The 16,976-nt window shown below is 40.8% G+C and overlaps 1 protein-coding gene across 5 annotated transcripts in view; it reads left to right on the forward strand.

Annotated features, from left to right (window-relative positions):
* The window catches only part of ARMC2 (armadillo repeat containing 2), a 104,194-nt gene that overhangs the window by 34,901 nt on the left and 52,317 nt on the right, over nucleotides 1-16,976 (forward strand). For all 5 annotated transcript variants that reach the window (XR_005368109.1, XM_038554882.1, XM_038554883.1 and 2 more), the window contains exons 6-8: nucleotides 4,594-4,670; nucleotides 9,349-9,447; nucleotides 13,559-13,734. Coding sequence is in view for 4 of the 5 variants with exons in the window: in XM_038554882.1 (XP_038410810.1) it covers nucleotides 4,594-4,670; nucleotides 9,349-9,447; nucleotides 13,559-13,734 (352 nt within the window). In the remaining variant the exon portion in view is untranslated. The remainder of the gene's footprint in view (nucleotides 1-4,593; nucleotides 4,671-9,348; nucleotides 9,448-13,558; nucleotides 13,735-16,976) is intronic.

Genomic DNA, 16,976 nt, shown 5'->3' on the forward strand with positions numbered 1-16,976 from the left:
CCTGATTACAAATGGAACCGAAGAAACAGCAGACCTGAGAGAGCTGCAGAAAGGAGACAACGCCCTGATCACACCACACCTAAAACCCACCCAAGTGTTCGACTTCCAGGTTATATGAGCCAACACATTGCATTTACTGATTATGTCTGCTAGAATTAGGGTTTTTTGTTGTCATTGTTATTTGTAGATGAAGATACCCTAATTAAGTGGTGTTTTTCTGCCTCTAAAAAGAAGTTCACAAAAGAGTTTGAAAGAATACCTTCTGGAATTATTTTATTGCTGGACATCAAAGATTGTTGCACAAAAATTAATTGTGGTCTTTGACAACACGGAAAAGGAAGCTGGTAAGAAGAGCAATTCTACTGGATGACTGAATCAAGATTTAGACACATCTCATAGATGTTGCCAAAAACAACACTGAAATTTGGCGAGTCCACCGTGGATGGGGGCAATCTGCCTTAGCTGCATATGTAAGAAAAAACAAGAATTGACCAACACTATGATGTAAGCACCAAAACCACTAATGCAGTTTTAGGCTGCAGTATTTAGAATCCCTTTCCATTGTTCCTCAGGCTGTACGTTTAGCTCAGGGCTGGGTTCCAGACTTTAAAAGGGATCCAGACAAAGTGACACTCTCACAGAGTGACTGAATAGGCTGGCAAGGAGACTTGAAACCATGTCCTACGAGGTGGAGTTAAGGGGACTGGAGGGAGAAGTCTGTCGGTGACATCAGTGACGGCAGCCGCAGTGAGAGGAAACACTTAGCAAGTACTCACCAGGCACCTGGAATTCTGCTAGCAATCCTGCATTTTATCATTTGACCCTCCCGACAGCTTTATATAGAGGGTTGCTACTATTTACCACCCCTCTTCTGTCGATAAGGAAACCAAAACTTAGATGAACAACAGACCCGAAGCCACACGGCTAGTAAGTGTGATGACAATTATCTGATAACCTAGCTAATAAAACCATGGAATCTAAACCATTAGGAGAGGATGTTCAGTGGTGAACACCACGTTTTTAAATATGTGAAGAACTGTTGGGAGGAAGAAGGATAAAGATTTGTTTTATATGGCCTCGATTAGTGAGTTGAACCAAGAAGGTTCTTGGGGTAGAAGTGACAGGAGAACAGATTTCCATTAACCATAAGGCTGTCTGTTCTCTTCTTTGGCAGATTTTCTGTTCTTTTTTCTTTCTAAAGTTTTTATTTATTGATTTGAGAGAGAGAGAGAGCATGAACAGGGGGTGTGGAGCAGAGGGAGAAGGAGAAGCCGGCTCCCCGTTGAGCAGGGACCCAGGGCTCTGGCTCCACTGGGATCATGAGCTGAGCAGAAGGCAGCCGCTTAACCGACTGAGCTACCAGGTGTCCCAGGATTTTCTTTTCTTGATGCGTCTCTCTCCACCCCACTCTGATTGTGGGACTTCAACTGTCTCGTTCCCCAGAAACCCTGTTAGGCTTGCCCTGGTCAGACAGGATGGTTCTTCTTCCTCAGTGTTCATCTTTGACCTGTGTCTCATGCTTGCCTTCTCAGCATGCTTGGGCTGCATGAGAACCTATTTTATTTTTCTTCTTCCTTTGGACTCCTTTTCCCCTTTCTGTCCTTTACATGAGTATCTGAAAAGGCTTTGTCCTGAGAGTCTCGTCTTTCGAGCCACAAGCCTGATGACTCTAGTCCCTGTAGTACCACTTGGATCTTTAACAGCGCTCTGTCCCTGACTTCCACATCTCCTTTGCTGACACCTCATTTTTCATCCAAAACTCAATATGGCAAATGTCACACATGCTTTATTCCTCAAACTGTTCTCTCTAACCTGCCCATTTCTATTGATGGCAACCCCGCTATCCTGTTCCCCCAGGCCTACCTTCTGTTCTTTCTTCTGCCTGAAATCAACCACCAATCCTATCAACTTTTCATTTACAGGTTCTCTCCAGTCCCACTGGCACCCCCAAAGACTTAGATCTTGTTGCCTCCTAAATGCTCTTGTACCAGCTCCAGATCCCATTGCTTTCTCATGTTAGAACCTATGATAACTCCTTATGGCCCATCAGACTGGGCCATCACCCCTCTCCAGGGTTGCAGGCAGCTGCTTCCGGTGCATCCCAGCAAAAAGCTCCTATTCCTGCCTTGCTGGTCCCTTGCAATTATCCCCCACCCTGAGCACCAGGCTGCTCATGCTCCTCTTTGCCTCCACTCATGCTCCTCCCCTCTGAAGAGCAGTGCTATCCCTTGCTGGTTCAACTTTTATTTTTTTAAGACCCACTTTGTGGCCCACTTCTCCCTCTCACTAATCACTTCCTTCTCAGCATCCCTCTAGTTCTTGTAACACGCTGACTTTCACAATCTAGTACTTGATTAGAGACTCCATTGGAACTTTCCATTTAAAAAAAGTTGCTTAGTTCCTCAAAGTAGATTTTAGACTTCTTCAGGGCAATGCTATATATGTTCTTTACCACAGTAACATCAAGCACTGGACCATTCAGACAGCTGCTTGTTGATTCAGAGCAAAAGAAAATACAAATATTGACTATTAAGTTCTTCACATGTGCCAGTCACTGTACTAAGGAGAGGCTTTGCCCTCGTGTTAAGATAAGACCAAAAGTTTAAGTAAGTTGCCCAAATCCACATAACTGATAAATGTTGGACCCGGGACCTGGGACCTGGTAGTTTAGGTTCAGAGCCCGTAAGCTCAGCCACTGTACAATGATGATCATAGGGAGCGTTCGTAAATCCTCATCGGGTGCTCTTCTTGAGAACCAGTAGGAGCACTGTTGAGCTCTGGTATATCATAAGAAGAAAGACCCTTCTTTTTCTTCCCCCCAACCAGAAGTAGGGATGGATACACAAATGTGGTTTAGGGAGGCAACCTCATCACTGGCCATGACTCTGAAAGTGGACCAATGACTTTGAAAGGCCATTATTTGAAAACTGTCTTGCTTGATTTCAATAATTGTTTAGGACAATAATGAAAAGAAGGCTTGCCTCTATGGTTCTTAGACTTTCTTGTTATTTCTAGGAGTGATATGTATGAGGACTTCCTTGGCTTCACGCCTTGTCAAACTTTGGTATTTTACTTTCTCCAAGGGTAGATTAGATCTGTTCCATCTGAATCTCAACTCCCAAGAGTGTTGACAAAGAAGATCCCATCCTCATATTCTTTCTTTGATTGGCCAGGGACACCTTGCTACCAGATTCATGTTTTTACCCTGCATAAAAATAAGGCAATTGTTTCAGAGTATGAAATAATTAGATATTTTGGGAAGGATTAGCTTGATCTTTTCTCTACTAAATGACAAAGAGAAGTGTTAAATCAAGTGTTCAAAAAAGGAACATGTTTATGGGAAAAATGATATTTGGAGAAGCTAATCCTTGGGGCAGCAGTAAAAACCAAGGGCCAAGACACAGCACTGAACAGTTACTGGGGATCTTATTCACAGACATGTGTCTGGGTATTTGTGAGTGACCCTGACCACGCGCATATGCATTATTTGTGATTTTTTATAGCAAATATTTTATTTGATGACAAAAAAATTTGTTGTAAAATTTGCACTTGGAATTGTGTACAGATATTTGAAGTAAGCACTTTTAAGTGTCAGCTGTAGCTAAGGAAAAGTTGTATCCTTCCTGGATGGTCTTTACATTAAATATAACCTTAAAAAAAAAAAACAAAAAAAAAACAAACCTAAAACAACCTGGCAATATAATCCTACTATTGGCCAACCACTACTCTTTTATCTGGAATACAAAATATTTGTCATCTGGGGGCTGCCTGAATTTACCTTCAATTTTCTTTCACATTTAAATTATTTTAAAAAGGGACTCCTGGGTGGCTCAGAGATTAAGTGTCTGCCTTGGGGCCCCAGGCATGATTCTGGAGTCCCGGGAAAGAGTCCCACATCAAGATCCCTGCATGGAGCCTGCTTCTCCCTCTGCCTGTGTCTCTGCTTCTCTCTCTGTGTGTCTCTCATGAATAAATAAATAAAATCTTAAAAAAAATTATTTAAAAAATAAAGCATTTTCAAGGAATATTAATGAGTTTTTTAAGTGGAAACAGAACAGTCTGTGCTGAAGTAGGAAGAGCTGTGAATTGGAAATTATGAGCCCAGGGCTCTGGATCTGACCCTGCTTTGTGACCTTGGGCACATCTGACCAATTTGGGAACAGTTTCCTTGTATGAAGGGAGACCTAGAGAAAGGGTCCCTTCCAGCTCCTAAAGGCTAGTCTTTTGTGCTTCCCTGCATACCAGAGTTCTTTCTTATTCTAACAGTGACCTCTTGTGGTATATATCCTTCAGCAGGATTTTTTTTTTTTTTTTTTTTTTTTTTTTTATTTGCAAAGTAAACTTGGGATTTTTTGTTGTTGTTTCTGGTGATTGTATTTAATACTATGAGGCAGCTCTGACTTGTCTTTTGATAGATAAACCTTAGCTGGAAATCAGATGTTGGCTAAAGGACTGTAGAGCACCAAACCCCGTCTTAGAAACAGTCCTCTGTGGTTTCTTCACAACCTGCCTAGAGCCGACTCCACACTTTACGGAAAGAAGAAATGCTTTGGTTTGTGGGCTGAGTGTTGTGTGTATTCCTCTTTCTCCTAGGGACCAGGGGAAGAGGCGTTCAAGAACCTCATCATTTTTCAACAGCTCGGACCTGAGCAGACTGGAAACCAGAGCAGGTGAGGTGCCTGCCCTGTGCGTAGTAGAGGTCCCCAGCATGTCTTCCCCTTCAGCATCTCCACCCGCAGGAGAAACATTTGCACTGAAGATGTCTCAGTTGGTTCACTGTTTGAAAACTCCAGTGACTTCGGCCAACTTGGCCACACATCAACATTTATTTTTAGAAATTTTTATTACTTTCACCAGTCTTCAAATTCTTACCATTACAGCTCTAGGGCCTCAAACCTCCATAGATTACTGTCTCAGTGAGCATACAAGCAATTATTTTGTAAAAGCATTTGGAAAATTGCAAAATTTGACAGCGGCATCCTTCTTGAGTTCAAAATCATGGCTCACTTAAGTGAAGCTCTATTAGCTGTATGAAGACAGCCTTTGGGGGCTTTAATCTGTTTGAGGAAAAAAAATGTAACAATATAAATCACAGGCTAGAAATGATGCAAAATGTATTCATTCAATGAAGTGTAGCAGTTACACATGTAATATTGACTGAAATGAGTACAAACATATTACATGAAAACATCAAGTTGCAAAAACAATGACATATGTTGTTTATGGATACAGATCTATGTGGTGACGTGTAAAATCAAACATGATAAAAAAATAACCACCTGATTTAGAACGGTGGTAACCCTTGGAGGCAGAGGAAGGAAGGGGAATAGACAGGGGATGGCAACTATATCTATAATGTTTATTTCTTTGAAATAAAGGAGAGGATAAAAATACAGTTAATATTTGATCAAACTATTTGTGGGTACACAGGTGTTTGTTATATTTTTCACTTTTTACGCACATGCAATTTTATAAAACCAAACTAATATTAGGCCCCCAAAATATTTTCTTACTTTCAAAACTAATTTCTCATCAATAAAATGACTTTTGTGGCCAATCAGAATTTCTGTAACAGGAAAATCCTAGCCTGATTTCTGCATCAGCTTTGTTGCTAAGGATTTTACATTTACTTGCTAAAAACATCAGCCAATAAACATTGTGTCAAGTTTTGTGTCCAGAACTCAAAGCTGTGGTTAAAAACTATAACCACTGAGACAGCAAAATCGTCAAAAACATGCTGAAATTTCTGCTTGACTTACCCAATTTCCTGTTGAATCATAATTTTTATATTTAGCAAACTGTGAACCTAGATGAAAGTGCTTTCTAAAATATTAGGTTGTTGCCCAAGACTGAGGCAAACTTTTATTTAGTTTTTGTAGATCTTAAAGAGTAATCACAGGATCCCATGCTTCAGTTGCTAGAGTGGAGAGGGGTTTGGTTATATAAAATGGCATTTTTGCAGAAAGCAGAGTTGGAGGGGGTCCGGGAGTGGGCGGAGATGTGGAAAGGTCATGGTTGGACACAACTGCTTGCACTGTGATTCTTGGGAAAGGGTTGAAAGTGATCCCTTAAGCCCCAGTGTCTGGCTGACTTTTGCTCTGAGAAGGAACAAGTCTTTAGAACATTCAGAAGGGCTTGCAAGGGCCTTTCCTTTCCCAAGGTTAAACCCTTCTGCAATTTCTGGCTCACCCCTGTAATTCAACTCTGCCTAGGGTGAGCACGTTATTGATTCTGTGTATCCTAAGAAGCAGATTGATAATCATGGTTTCTCACAGAGCTATTCTATTAAAGGGCATATTGCATAGGAGGTAAAAATGCTGATTTGAACTTATTGGACTTGGTAAATTTCAGGGTGCCATAAATATTTGGTGATTAAGTTATTTATCTGACTTATTATCATCTGGCTTTTCACTTGCCTTGATATATGTTGACTTTATTCACATGTCTTTGGACTCTGTCGGATACCTGGGAATATGAACAACCATGTGTTTTATACTGCTTGAGTATTCAGGTTTACTTTTAGAATCCATACCTATAATTTATCAAAGTTAGGGTAGACTCATAAAAGTAATAACCCAAAAGATTGAGACGGAAAGTTGAAGCTTGGGAAAGCTCTGAATTTTTGAAGTATTTTTCAAACTCATTTAGTGACAATGCCTGACCTGGACTGATGGGAGGCCAGGAATTGTCTTTGTTTTGTTCCTGTGAATATGCCTGTACCCAGCTGCAGGGTGCCACCCCAGAAGACCTTACTGGGGGTGGTCTTGCAGTGTGTGTAGCATATTACCTTACTAAAATTCAAAATTTTTTGAATCCCAAAACACATCTGGCCCAAAGGCTTTGGATAAGGGATTGTGAACCTGCACGATATGGACTGATTTTGTCCTAAAGGCAATGCACGTATGCATTTTTTAAAAGATTTTATTTATTTATTTATTTATTTATTTATTTATTTATTTATTTATGATAGAGAGAGCACAAGCAGGGGGAGGGGCAGAGGGAGAGGGAGAAGCAGACTCCCCTCTGAGCAGGGAGCCCACGTGGGGCTGGATCCCAGGATCTCAAAATCAGGACCTGAGGCGAAGGCAGACAGACGCTCAACTGACTGAGCCACCCAGGTGCCCCACACCTATGCATTTTATGGTGAATTCTTCCTTATGGGTTAGATGATTACGTGACGCTTTGCTAGTAAAACTATAGAGAGCACACCTACAACCTTTAATTACACCCTTGTTGACAATCCCTTTCTATCTACTTTTTCTGCCCAAGCTCTTTTCACACGCCCAGTGTACATTGTCCCCTTTTGGTATCAAGAAGGTCTGATAAAAGGTGAGCCTGGACTCGCTGCAACTGAGGTGTCTGTTTCCAGCAAGAAGTGTGTTAGAGGAAGGCCTCCGTGCTGGAAGGGAGGGGTACATTGCTTAGCTTTCCTGCTTCTCCTGGGTGACATCGTCACTGCATGCTTAGGAAGTTTCATGTGGATTGTATGTATTTTCTTCTTCTAAAGAGTAACACAAATACATGAGAGGTTTTGGAAAATACAGTAGCACATAAGAGAAATTAATAACCCATAATCCCAATACTTGGCGATGACCATTGTTACCCCATTTTCTAGAGGAAAAGCGATGCATCTTGCCCACAGTCAACTAGCTCGTAGGTTGGTAGAGCTAGGATTCAAAACCAGACAGTGACCCTAGAACCTGTGCTCTTAATAGGCCTCCTTGGTCCATTGGTCCTCTCCCCTGCCCTCATTGAAACAATCTAAAAATATATAGGGCATATGCCTTTTTGCTGCTCTCCCTTCTTCTCTTTCTATGAAACCCTGATTGTCCCTATCTTTTCTAACTCTTTGTGCGACATTTTTGGGGTGTAGGCACTACTGTGGGCACTTGATTGATTGTACTGGGTCCACTCTGAGCAGGTACAGACTGAATATTGATTAGGTAGATAGACTGGGTGCCATGTGAGAACCTTATGGGAACGGAGGGAGAGAAACAGAGAAGGGAAGCTGAGGACTATGTCCTTCGCATTGCTCTTGAGAGTCCGCACTCTCATTTCTGGAGGGAGCAGTGCCCCCTCCAGCTACACTGTCTGTGCTTTAGATAGTGAGATATTTCCTGTGTGAAATATATAATGATTTGCAGTTTCTAATATGATTCACATGGCCCTCCAAAGTTATCTTTCAGTTTACTGTTTTTGCTGTGGGGTGGACTAGCCTAGAGGTCAAGTGCTTACAAGTGCTGTGGAGCTGTATGACCTTGGGCAGGTAGCGTAATACCCCTGAGCCGCACTTTCTTCATCTGGAAAATGGAGACCATTTGGGGACCTCTTCATAATGTTATAAAAATTGAAGAGTTGTGCTGCCTCTTAAAGTCCCCCAGGCAATGGCAGCTATTCTTCTATAGCCTACATTCACAGGCAGCATCTAATTGTGATGATTCAGTGGGATCACATAGCCGGATAAACTTCAGACAGTGGTGGCCTATTGTTTTATCAGGAAAATAAAATTCACATTTATTGTGTATTCCTAGATATTAGGCATTGGGCTCTAAGCTTTACCTATATCATGTCTTTTAATTCTCATAGCCCTGAATGAAAAGATTTTCATCTCTGTTTCACTGATGAGGCTTAGAAAGGATGAGAACCAGACCCCAGCCAACAAGGGCATCAGTAATGAAGCTGTGATATGCACTGAAATCTGTCAGTGCCTAAAGTACAGGCTTTTCCTACTACCCCACACAGATTCACTTGGCGTTAATGGCATTGGCCCCACAATGATACGGCCGTTTCGTTTTCTATTGGAAAGAAAGTCTTGCCATAGGCCTTCCTTTTAGAAAATTTTTTATTAAACATGTTTCAAAATCCTTATTCTTTACCTATCTGAAGTTTTCTATTTATTCCACGTTACAGAGTGGTAAGTTTAAATAAAAAATAACTCAAACTATTTGCCTTGCAGGGTGCCTGGCTGGCTCAGTGGTGGAACATGCAACCCTTGATTCTGGGGTCGTGGGTTCATGCCTCACGTTGGGCATAGAGCTTACTTAAAAATAACAGCAACAACAACAACTATTTGCCTTACTGACAATAATTCCAACATTTACAAAGTTTGAGACATCATGCGGTGTCCTAACCAGAGTTTAAAGTTCTGATCTCTTTACATGATCTTTTCGGAGTTCAGTTTGGGGTGATTTGCTTAGAAGACAGGTAGTTCTAATTAGAATTAGTTGGGCTTAAATGTACTTTCATTCCACAGTTGATTAATATAGTGATGAATAGTAAAGACTTGTGATGGTGCTCTAGGTATAACTTTTTTTCACAGCTTTCTCCTGATCTGGATTTCTTTTGCAGTCTCTAAAGCCAACTTGCAAGAAAAGGAAACAGAAATAGAAGTAGATGAAGTCTTTTGGAATACGAGGATTGTACCGATTTTGCATGAATTAGAAAAGGGTAAAAAAACCACAGTTTTTGTTTTAAATTGAGAATATCTGTAGTTATTTATATGTTTCCCCACTGCCCTGAAATTTTTAGCATGTTTTGACTACCATTTCTGTGAACATGTTCAGAAACAAATGAAGTTATATCTTTACTCACCCAGTAATGTATGTATGAACGACATGTAAACCTAATATTTAGTGAGTAAAAACTATGCTTTAATTTCAGGAAGAGAGCCTACTTCTAAAACTCCCCAGGGAATATATATTAATTATCACCTCTCTGCCCAAGGAAACGCTGGTTGGAAATCTCTGGGGAGGCAGTTAATACACGAAAGTGGAAGATTAAAACAGATTTCAGGCTCCTGAATCTTTGACTAAGTCTCATAGACTGCCATCCTTGGGAGGTGTGCCCATGGTTTTCTAGATCCAAACGTATATGTCTTCCTCTCCTAAGGTTTACCACACTTATTGGGAATGCCACTCAGAGCTGGAAGTGGCCTGGCCTGGTGTATACCCAGCCCTTGCCCCGTGAAGTTCCCCAGCAGTGAAGGCCCGTGATCAATGGGTCTCTGCAAAGGCGCCCCATGGGAAGCTTGTCAAGGGAATGGTCCCTGCTTTATCTCCTTTGCTGCTCCTCGGGGATTTCATTTCTGAAGTTGAAATGGGCTCCTCTGGAGCCACAGTCTTGGACCTCCACCAAGCTCAAAGCACACAGCACACGTTAGGCCCTTACTAAGCATTGTGGAATGAGGACTCCGGGATGCGCAAAACAGCGTAATAGATTCAGAAAGAGACCCTAGGAGAAGCAGGGTAAACAAGTCCTCCCCAGCAAGCGAGGAAGTCCTGTAAAAGACCCTACTTCCTAAAGGGTTCAAATAATCTCACTGTTCCTCGGCTCCCTTTTAGTGCTTTGCTGTGCTCGTGGCTCATGTGGGAGCCCTGGTCAGGGCTTGTGCTCCTGGTATTGCTACTAAGCACATGGCTTCAGGGAGCCACTTAATCTCTGCATGTAGCAGTGTTCACATGCCAGGTGACGTGGATTAGACTGGACCATCATCACTGTCCTCTGTAGCTCGAAACCCCAAGTGATGACTTTTCTCCTCTTAGAGTTACTGATTTTCACCCTCAGATTAGCAAGCCAGCTTAACTTTGGGCCCTTTATTTTAGGAGATATATGCAAAAACAGTGAGGAGAGCAGTCAGTCTGGGCAAAGGTATAAAAGGAGAACACGCTAGGAAGAGCGCAGTGGGGAGGATGGCCTGCAGCACAGAGGCCTATCTTGGAAGAAGTCTTCAGCTGGAAAGATTTTAAGAGAGTTCTGGGGACACCAACAGAGAAAATTGAACTGGAGTTTGGGGTTTGAAATGCCAACGAATCTCCCTTCTCCGAGGATCGATGACTCTGAAATATGGCCTCGCTCCCATCAACTTTAAGAATAGCAAATGGTGACAGGACTGGGCTACTTGAGTTTTTGAGGGTCTTTCTTATTTTTCTTTTTATTTTGACATAATTTCAGACTTACAGGAAAGCTTCAAGAATAGTATAAAGAAATCCTGTATGCCCTTCCCTCAGATTCCTCAAATATTAGTATTTTACCACATTTACTTTATTATTCCCTCTCTCTTCCTCCCTCTTGCTCTTGTTTTTCTGTAACCCCCCAACACACACACACACACACACACACACACACACACACACACAGTTTTTTTCCTTTTTTGATCCATTTGAGAACAAGTTGCCAGTGTGATGGCCCACATACCTAATACCCTAACATATATTTTAAGAAACAAGGACATTCTGTTACACATCTGGAAACTACCATACAATACTTTTTAGGTACAAAATACTCAGATTTTGGCAGTTATCCTAATAATTTCCTTTGTAGAGAAAGAAAATCCTGGATTATAAATTCGAGGTATTTGTCATGCCTCTTTCATGATCTTGACATAGTTGAGGAGTACAGGCCAATTATTTTATAAACTGCCCCCACAAATGAGTTGCGTCTGGTATTTTCTCACACTTAGACCCAGATGAGGTATTTGGGGCATGTATATGGCAGGAGGGGTGCTGTGTCCTCAGTGCATCACAGCAATAGGCACATGATGCTGATCTGGTCTCTTACTGGGAATGGGAATTCTGATCACTTGGGGAAGGTGGTATCCAGGTTTTTCCAATATAAAGATAATATTTTCCCCTTTGTAATTACTAAGTATCTTATAGGGAGAAGTTACTTCGAGACAACATTGCTTTCTATTACTTATCAAACTCTCACCCACAAGCATTAGATTAGCCCCTTGAGAATCTTGGAAGCTCTTGAGCTCAAGTTGTCTTTTGAATCTCTGTGGCATTTTTGACAAGCCAATTGATATAAAGAGTTAATTTGATCAACAGTTTAAATTTTGACCCATGAAACTTCCTTTTTTTAGTTTCTTTTAAGCTAAAACAGCCACTCCTCGTTGAACCCACCAGGCTGAAGAGTTTGCAGAGGGAAACGTTAGAAAAATGCCTTGAGGTCTCCCCACTGCCAGAGAGTGGCCCATAGCCTGGACTTGGGGTTTGTGAAGAAACTGCCAGTAACAGAAGAATAAAACAACAGAACAAAAGTGTTCTTACAATGGAGCTCAGGTTTTTCCTTTTATTTAAAGTTAGTCTAAGTCATTTCCCAAAAATTCATTTATTTAAGTGCATAACCGAAAGGCATTGAAGGTTACTGAGCTATTGAGGTTTAAAATTTTTTCTTAGATGTTATTGTTGAAAAGAGCTAAAAATGGCCTGAGTCATTTCCTTCTTCAGGCGCACACTTCCTCTATGTGGGCTTTTAAGAGCACATTATGGTATTTATTTAAGATTGGTTTCCTAATTTTAAATTTTGTGATGGAATCTATCAGATAATAGTTTTCAACTGAATATCTTAGACTTGGATTCTTAGATTTCCCCTCACATTCCATTTTATGTGCTAGTTTTTCTTCCTTGTATGCCTGTGGGTATGGCTATCACTGCCAAAGATTGCTGTCCTCAGAATTCTCACTATAAAAGAAAATGTTCTAGGTTTCTCCTATTTCCCAACTAAAGTCTTCATTTTATCCTCCTGTCTTGTAATAACCACCTGCAAATAATAGTGGATAAGGTGGCATTTTGAGATTTTTATTCCCTTTGGACCTTCTTTCCTCAGGTAATGAGCATTGTTCTCTCAAAAAAAAATATTGATCACCGTTTTCATCTGCAGATATATTAGAAAATGAGTATATATTAGACCATGTTATAGATCGTCAGTCCAGGCTTCTCACTGTACCATGCTCTGTTGATCCAAAGATGCAAAGACATGACTCCTCTGCACTTAGTGTGACATCTATCTGAGGGCACTGCTCATATAACAGAACATACATATATATGTATGTGAAAAATGACAGAGTGCCAAGTAATGTTTGTGGAATGTGGAACGGTACGTCTTTTCTGGAGGAGCCAGAATGTAAACAGAGCTTTGATGGACCAAAATCAGTAGGGATGAAGGTGAGGAGAACATTCTAGGCCAGTGGAACTATGCCCCCAAAGGGTTGGAGGTGGAGACACAGTGTTGTGCTTCCCTGAGACTGAGCCGAGCACCATGAGGTGGAGGCATTTGGAATACAGCGAACCAACTGGAATAGGTGCCATTCCATTCTTCAATAGGCTCTTTGAAAGACTGTGTGTTCTAGATAAGCTGACTGATTAGTAAATAAGTCAACATGGTAGGAGGTGGGTCAACGAGGTGAAAAAAAAATCAGGGGATCCCTGGGTGGCGCAGCGGTTTGGCGCCTGCCTTTGGCCCAGGGCGCGATCCTGGAGACCTCGGATCGAATCCCACGTCAGGCTCCCGGTGCATGGAGCCTGCTTCTCCCTCTGCCTATGTCTCTGCCTCTCTCTCTCTCTCTCTATGTGACTATCATAAATAAATAAAAATTAAAAAAAAAAAAAAAAAAAAAAAATCAGGTAGATGGAAATTACAAGAGAAGGGAAAAAGCATCATTCAGGAATTTGAAGATGTTCGGGGAAATAATTATGGGGTTTTACTTACACTGTGTTTGACACCCTTGAAAGCTTGACCTTAATTAGTAAGTGCTGCTTTACTCTCTTTGCTCTGACAGAAGAAAACATTGAAACGATTTGTGCTGCTTGCACACAACTTCATCACGCTTTAGAGGAAGGAAACATGCTTGGAAATAAATTTAAGAGAAGAAGTATTCTCCTGAAGACCCTATATAAACTAGTTGATATTGGTTCAGACGTGCTCAGCCTTAAACTTGCAAAAATTATTCTAGCAGTAAGTTTTTCTTTCCTCTGGTCTAGTAGACTGTAGCACATGAAAGTTTTATTTAACACTTTATTTGTAAATATTACAAAGAACATTAGAAATGTGGTGTGTGCGTTTAGAGTCTTGAAAAAAAATTCAGGTTAATAAATTGGCATCTCAGAATTTGACTAGGAAGTACTATATCCAAGGCACTAAGGCTGAGTACGTGGAAAATATTCAAATAAACTCCTGTATTTGGACCGCAGCTAGGTTTTTACAAAAGGTGACAATAGGCAAATCCATTCAAAACAGTTCTTCAAGTAACCTGACTGGTGATGAGTATCAGAGAATGCAAGCTGTGGTTTCTGCCCTACGGTTTCTGCTGAGTGCTGGATTCTGCTACATGATTTAATAAATAACTTAGGGTAACGTGGGCCACAGACACACTGGCCAGGTGCTTTATGAACCAGTGTGAACCAGAGAAACAGCTGCATGCGGTCATGGGAAGGTGGTAACAGAAGGCTCCCGGGAGGTGTTAGAAGAAAAGGCCAGACACCAAATAAAAGTCTGAATAAACTCTGTCTCGAACAAAATGATATCATTGTTTGAGGGGAGCACTTTGTTGTCCCAGCCATAAGCAGTTGGAAACAAGATAAGACACAGTTATTATAGGACCTTCTAAAAGAGCCGCTAAAACAAATGAATGAAGCTTTGTTTACCTGGTCTCATAAAAGTAAAAGCTATTATGTTAACACCCATAATTCATACAATTTAAAGTCTGAAAGTACACAGTGAAGGTGAGCATTGGCATACTTACTGAGAGTTTCGTGAGAATGCCCACGGTTCCTGATTTTGATGTGTTTCCCGAATATTCTGACTACAATAGTCTTTGCGATGCTTTTGGAGAAGCTACATTCTTATATAGCTGTCCTCACAAACGATTCACCCTCTTTTAAGAAGCTTTGATATGATATTTGACTCTGAAAGTAACATTTCTTTGAAATGGTGATTTCGGTAGCCTTTTACTCCCCTCATTGAGGGCAAGTGATTAATTAATCAGCTTTAATGAAACAAAAAAGAGCATGAGCCACAGAAACAATGGAATTTAAAGTTGTAGGTAGACTGTATGTTAACTAACGAGAATTTAAATAAAAGCTTGAAAAAAAAAGTGGTAGGTAGAGATGAAAAGATACCAGCGTGCTCACCCCATTTCCTCTCTGGCCTTGGATTTGGGGTGCCCCCTGGGCCCAGGAGAGCCCCTGTGTAAGGCTGGAAGTTTCCACCAGGGTAGCTGCCCTGGGTAGACCCACGCTGCCGGTTACTGAGGGATCAACGCGACCTTTGGTTGTTCATCTGGATCCTAGACATTTTGCTCCATACCAAGCCAAAAAAAATAGATAAATGAGAGAGAGAGAGAGAAAGGAAGAAAATGCCATGAATTCATCAATGCTTTGCAGAGAAAATATTATTTTGGTTATTAAGGGTGCCATTCAAATTAATTCTATGAATGACACAGTTGAACTATTTTAGGGTAAAAGGCTAAGTGATGTGCCAGGCGGTGATGGCATTCTGAACGAAATTTGATTAGATAAAGCTCTCTGTGGGACCTTGACTGCCTTGCTGAATGAATCAGGGGTGATTGTGCTAGGCTGCCCTCCCAGTGCAGAGATGGGCAGGCTGTTCCTTCTGATGAACTACAGAACCAGGTCGGGAGGGACCTTCAAGGCCATCAAGCCCGACTTCCCATCTGCTACCTGAATCTGCCCTAATGTTCCAAGCAAGACCTTGTTTTGCACAGGGCTTGGTGATGGAATTCTATGTAAGTTTTAAAAAGACCACATCATAAAAACTGTCAAAGGAAAAAAAAATCAGCAAAAAAAAAAAAAAAGATATATGGAACTAAGATGTTTTTAATATCTTCTCTAATTTCTGCCAATATTTTACCTACCAATTTAGCCTTACATTTACAATTATTTATAGTTAAACATATTCAGTGAACATCATGTCAATTGTTCTGACTTCTTCCTTTTTTTTTTTTTTTTTTGGTTAAGTAAGTTAGAGGTTTTGCCAGACAGCCATTTAATTTTAACCTTTGTATCAAAAGATCTTACAAACATGTACCAGTCTATATTAAGAATTTTTTGAGTACAAACATATATACTATGAATGCAACTATATTCAGGAGGCCAAAAAAAAAAATCTAATTCCCTATACAGAGGGTGAAAAAATAAAAACAACCCAACAGTCTGTCAACAGTGATTATATATAGTAATAGTATTATAAGTGTTTTAAAACTTCTCTTTAATTTTCCAAGTTTGCTTCAAATAGAAAAGACTGCTATTTTTAAGGTAAGAAATAAACCATCCCACTGCAAGAGCTTACTTTGTGCCAGGGACTCCTGACATTGGAATACAGGGAATAAAATTGTCCCTGCCTCCCCAGCTGGCATGTAGCAGGAGAGACTCTGATCAACAGAACACCCGAGGGGAGGCTGAGTACTGAGGGCACAGTGGAACGCACAGGAAAGGGAACGGACAGCGTGGGGCGGAAAGAGCCGTTTTATGTTAGGTAGTCTATGTTCCTTGCATATGATTTAATATTTTATTATCTTTTCACATCTCAGTCATAGTTTTACAGTCACCAAAAGAGAAGGTATAGGAATGTGCTTTGGATGTAAACTGACCTTGCAGCAGGCTTGGAAATGATCGTTTTTTTGTTTGTCTGATTTTTAATGGAAACCCTGATATATGTTGTTATTTTCCCTTTGTCACTTTTCACTAAAAACGGAAGACTTGGGGGGGGCGGTGAGGTTAGTTGTATTCATTTATTTCTTCAACTCATTTTATTAAGTATATATGTAACTCATGCTACATATCATGTAGCGCCCCCCCCCCCAAAGGCTCATGATGTAGTGGAAGATAGTTAACTAATTAAAATATATTCCCAAGTATTAAGGACAATATGAATTTCCATTGATGTAGAATTTATTTCTATTGTCTTTAGTCAGCTTATTTACTGGGTTTTTAAATAATTTTTTTGAATACCTGAACATTACATTTTTTTCTCATATCCTTTTCCCTTCTGAAAACAGAAGGAATCACCATCCTGCCTCATAGAACAGTTTCTGATGCTTCCACAACAGAGCTTCTCAGACTTGCACGTGCACTGGATCTCTGGGGAGCTTGTTCAAATGCAGATTCTGGGGGCACCTGGGTGGCTCAGTGGTTGAGCCGCTGTCTTTGGCTCAGGGTGTGATCCCTGGGGTCCTAGGA

The sequence above is a fragment of the Canis lupus genome, chromosome 12 (genome assembly GCF_011100685.1).
Source record: "Canis lupus familiaris isolate Mischka breed German Shepherd chromosome 12, alternate assembly UU_Cfam_GSD_1.0, whole genome shotgun sequence".
NCBI classification, from domain to species: domain Eukaryota; kingdom Metazoa; phylum Chordata; class Mammalia; order Carnivora; family Canidae; genus Canis; species Canis lupus.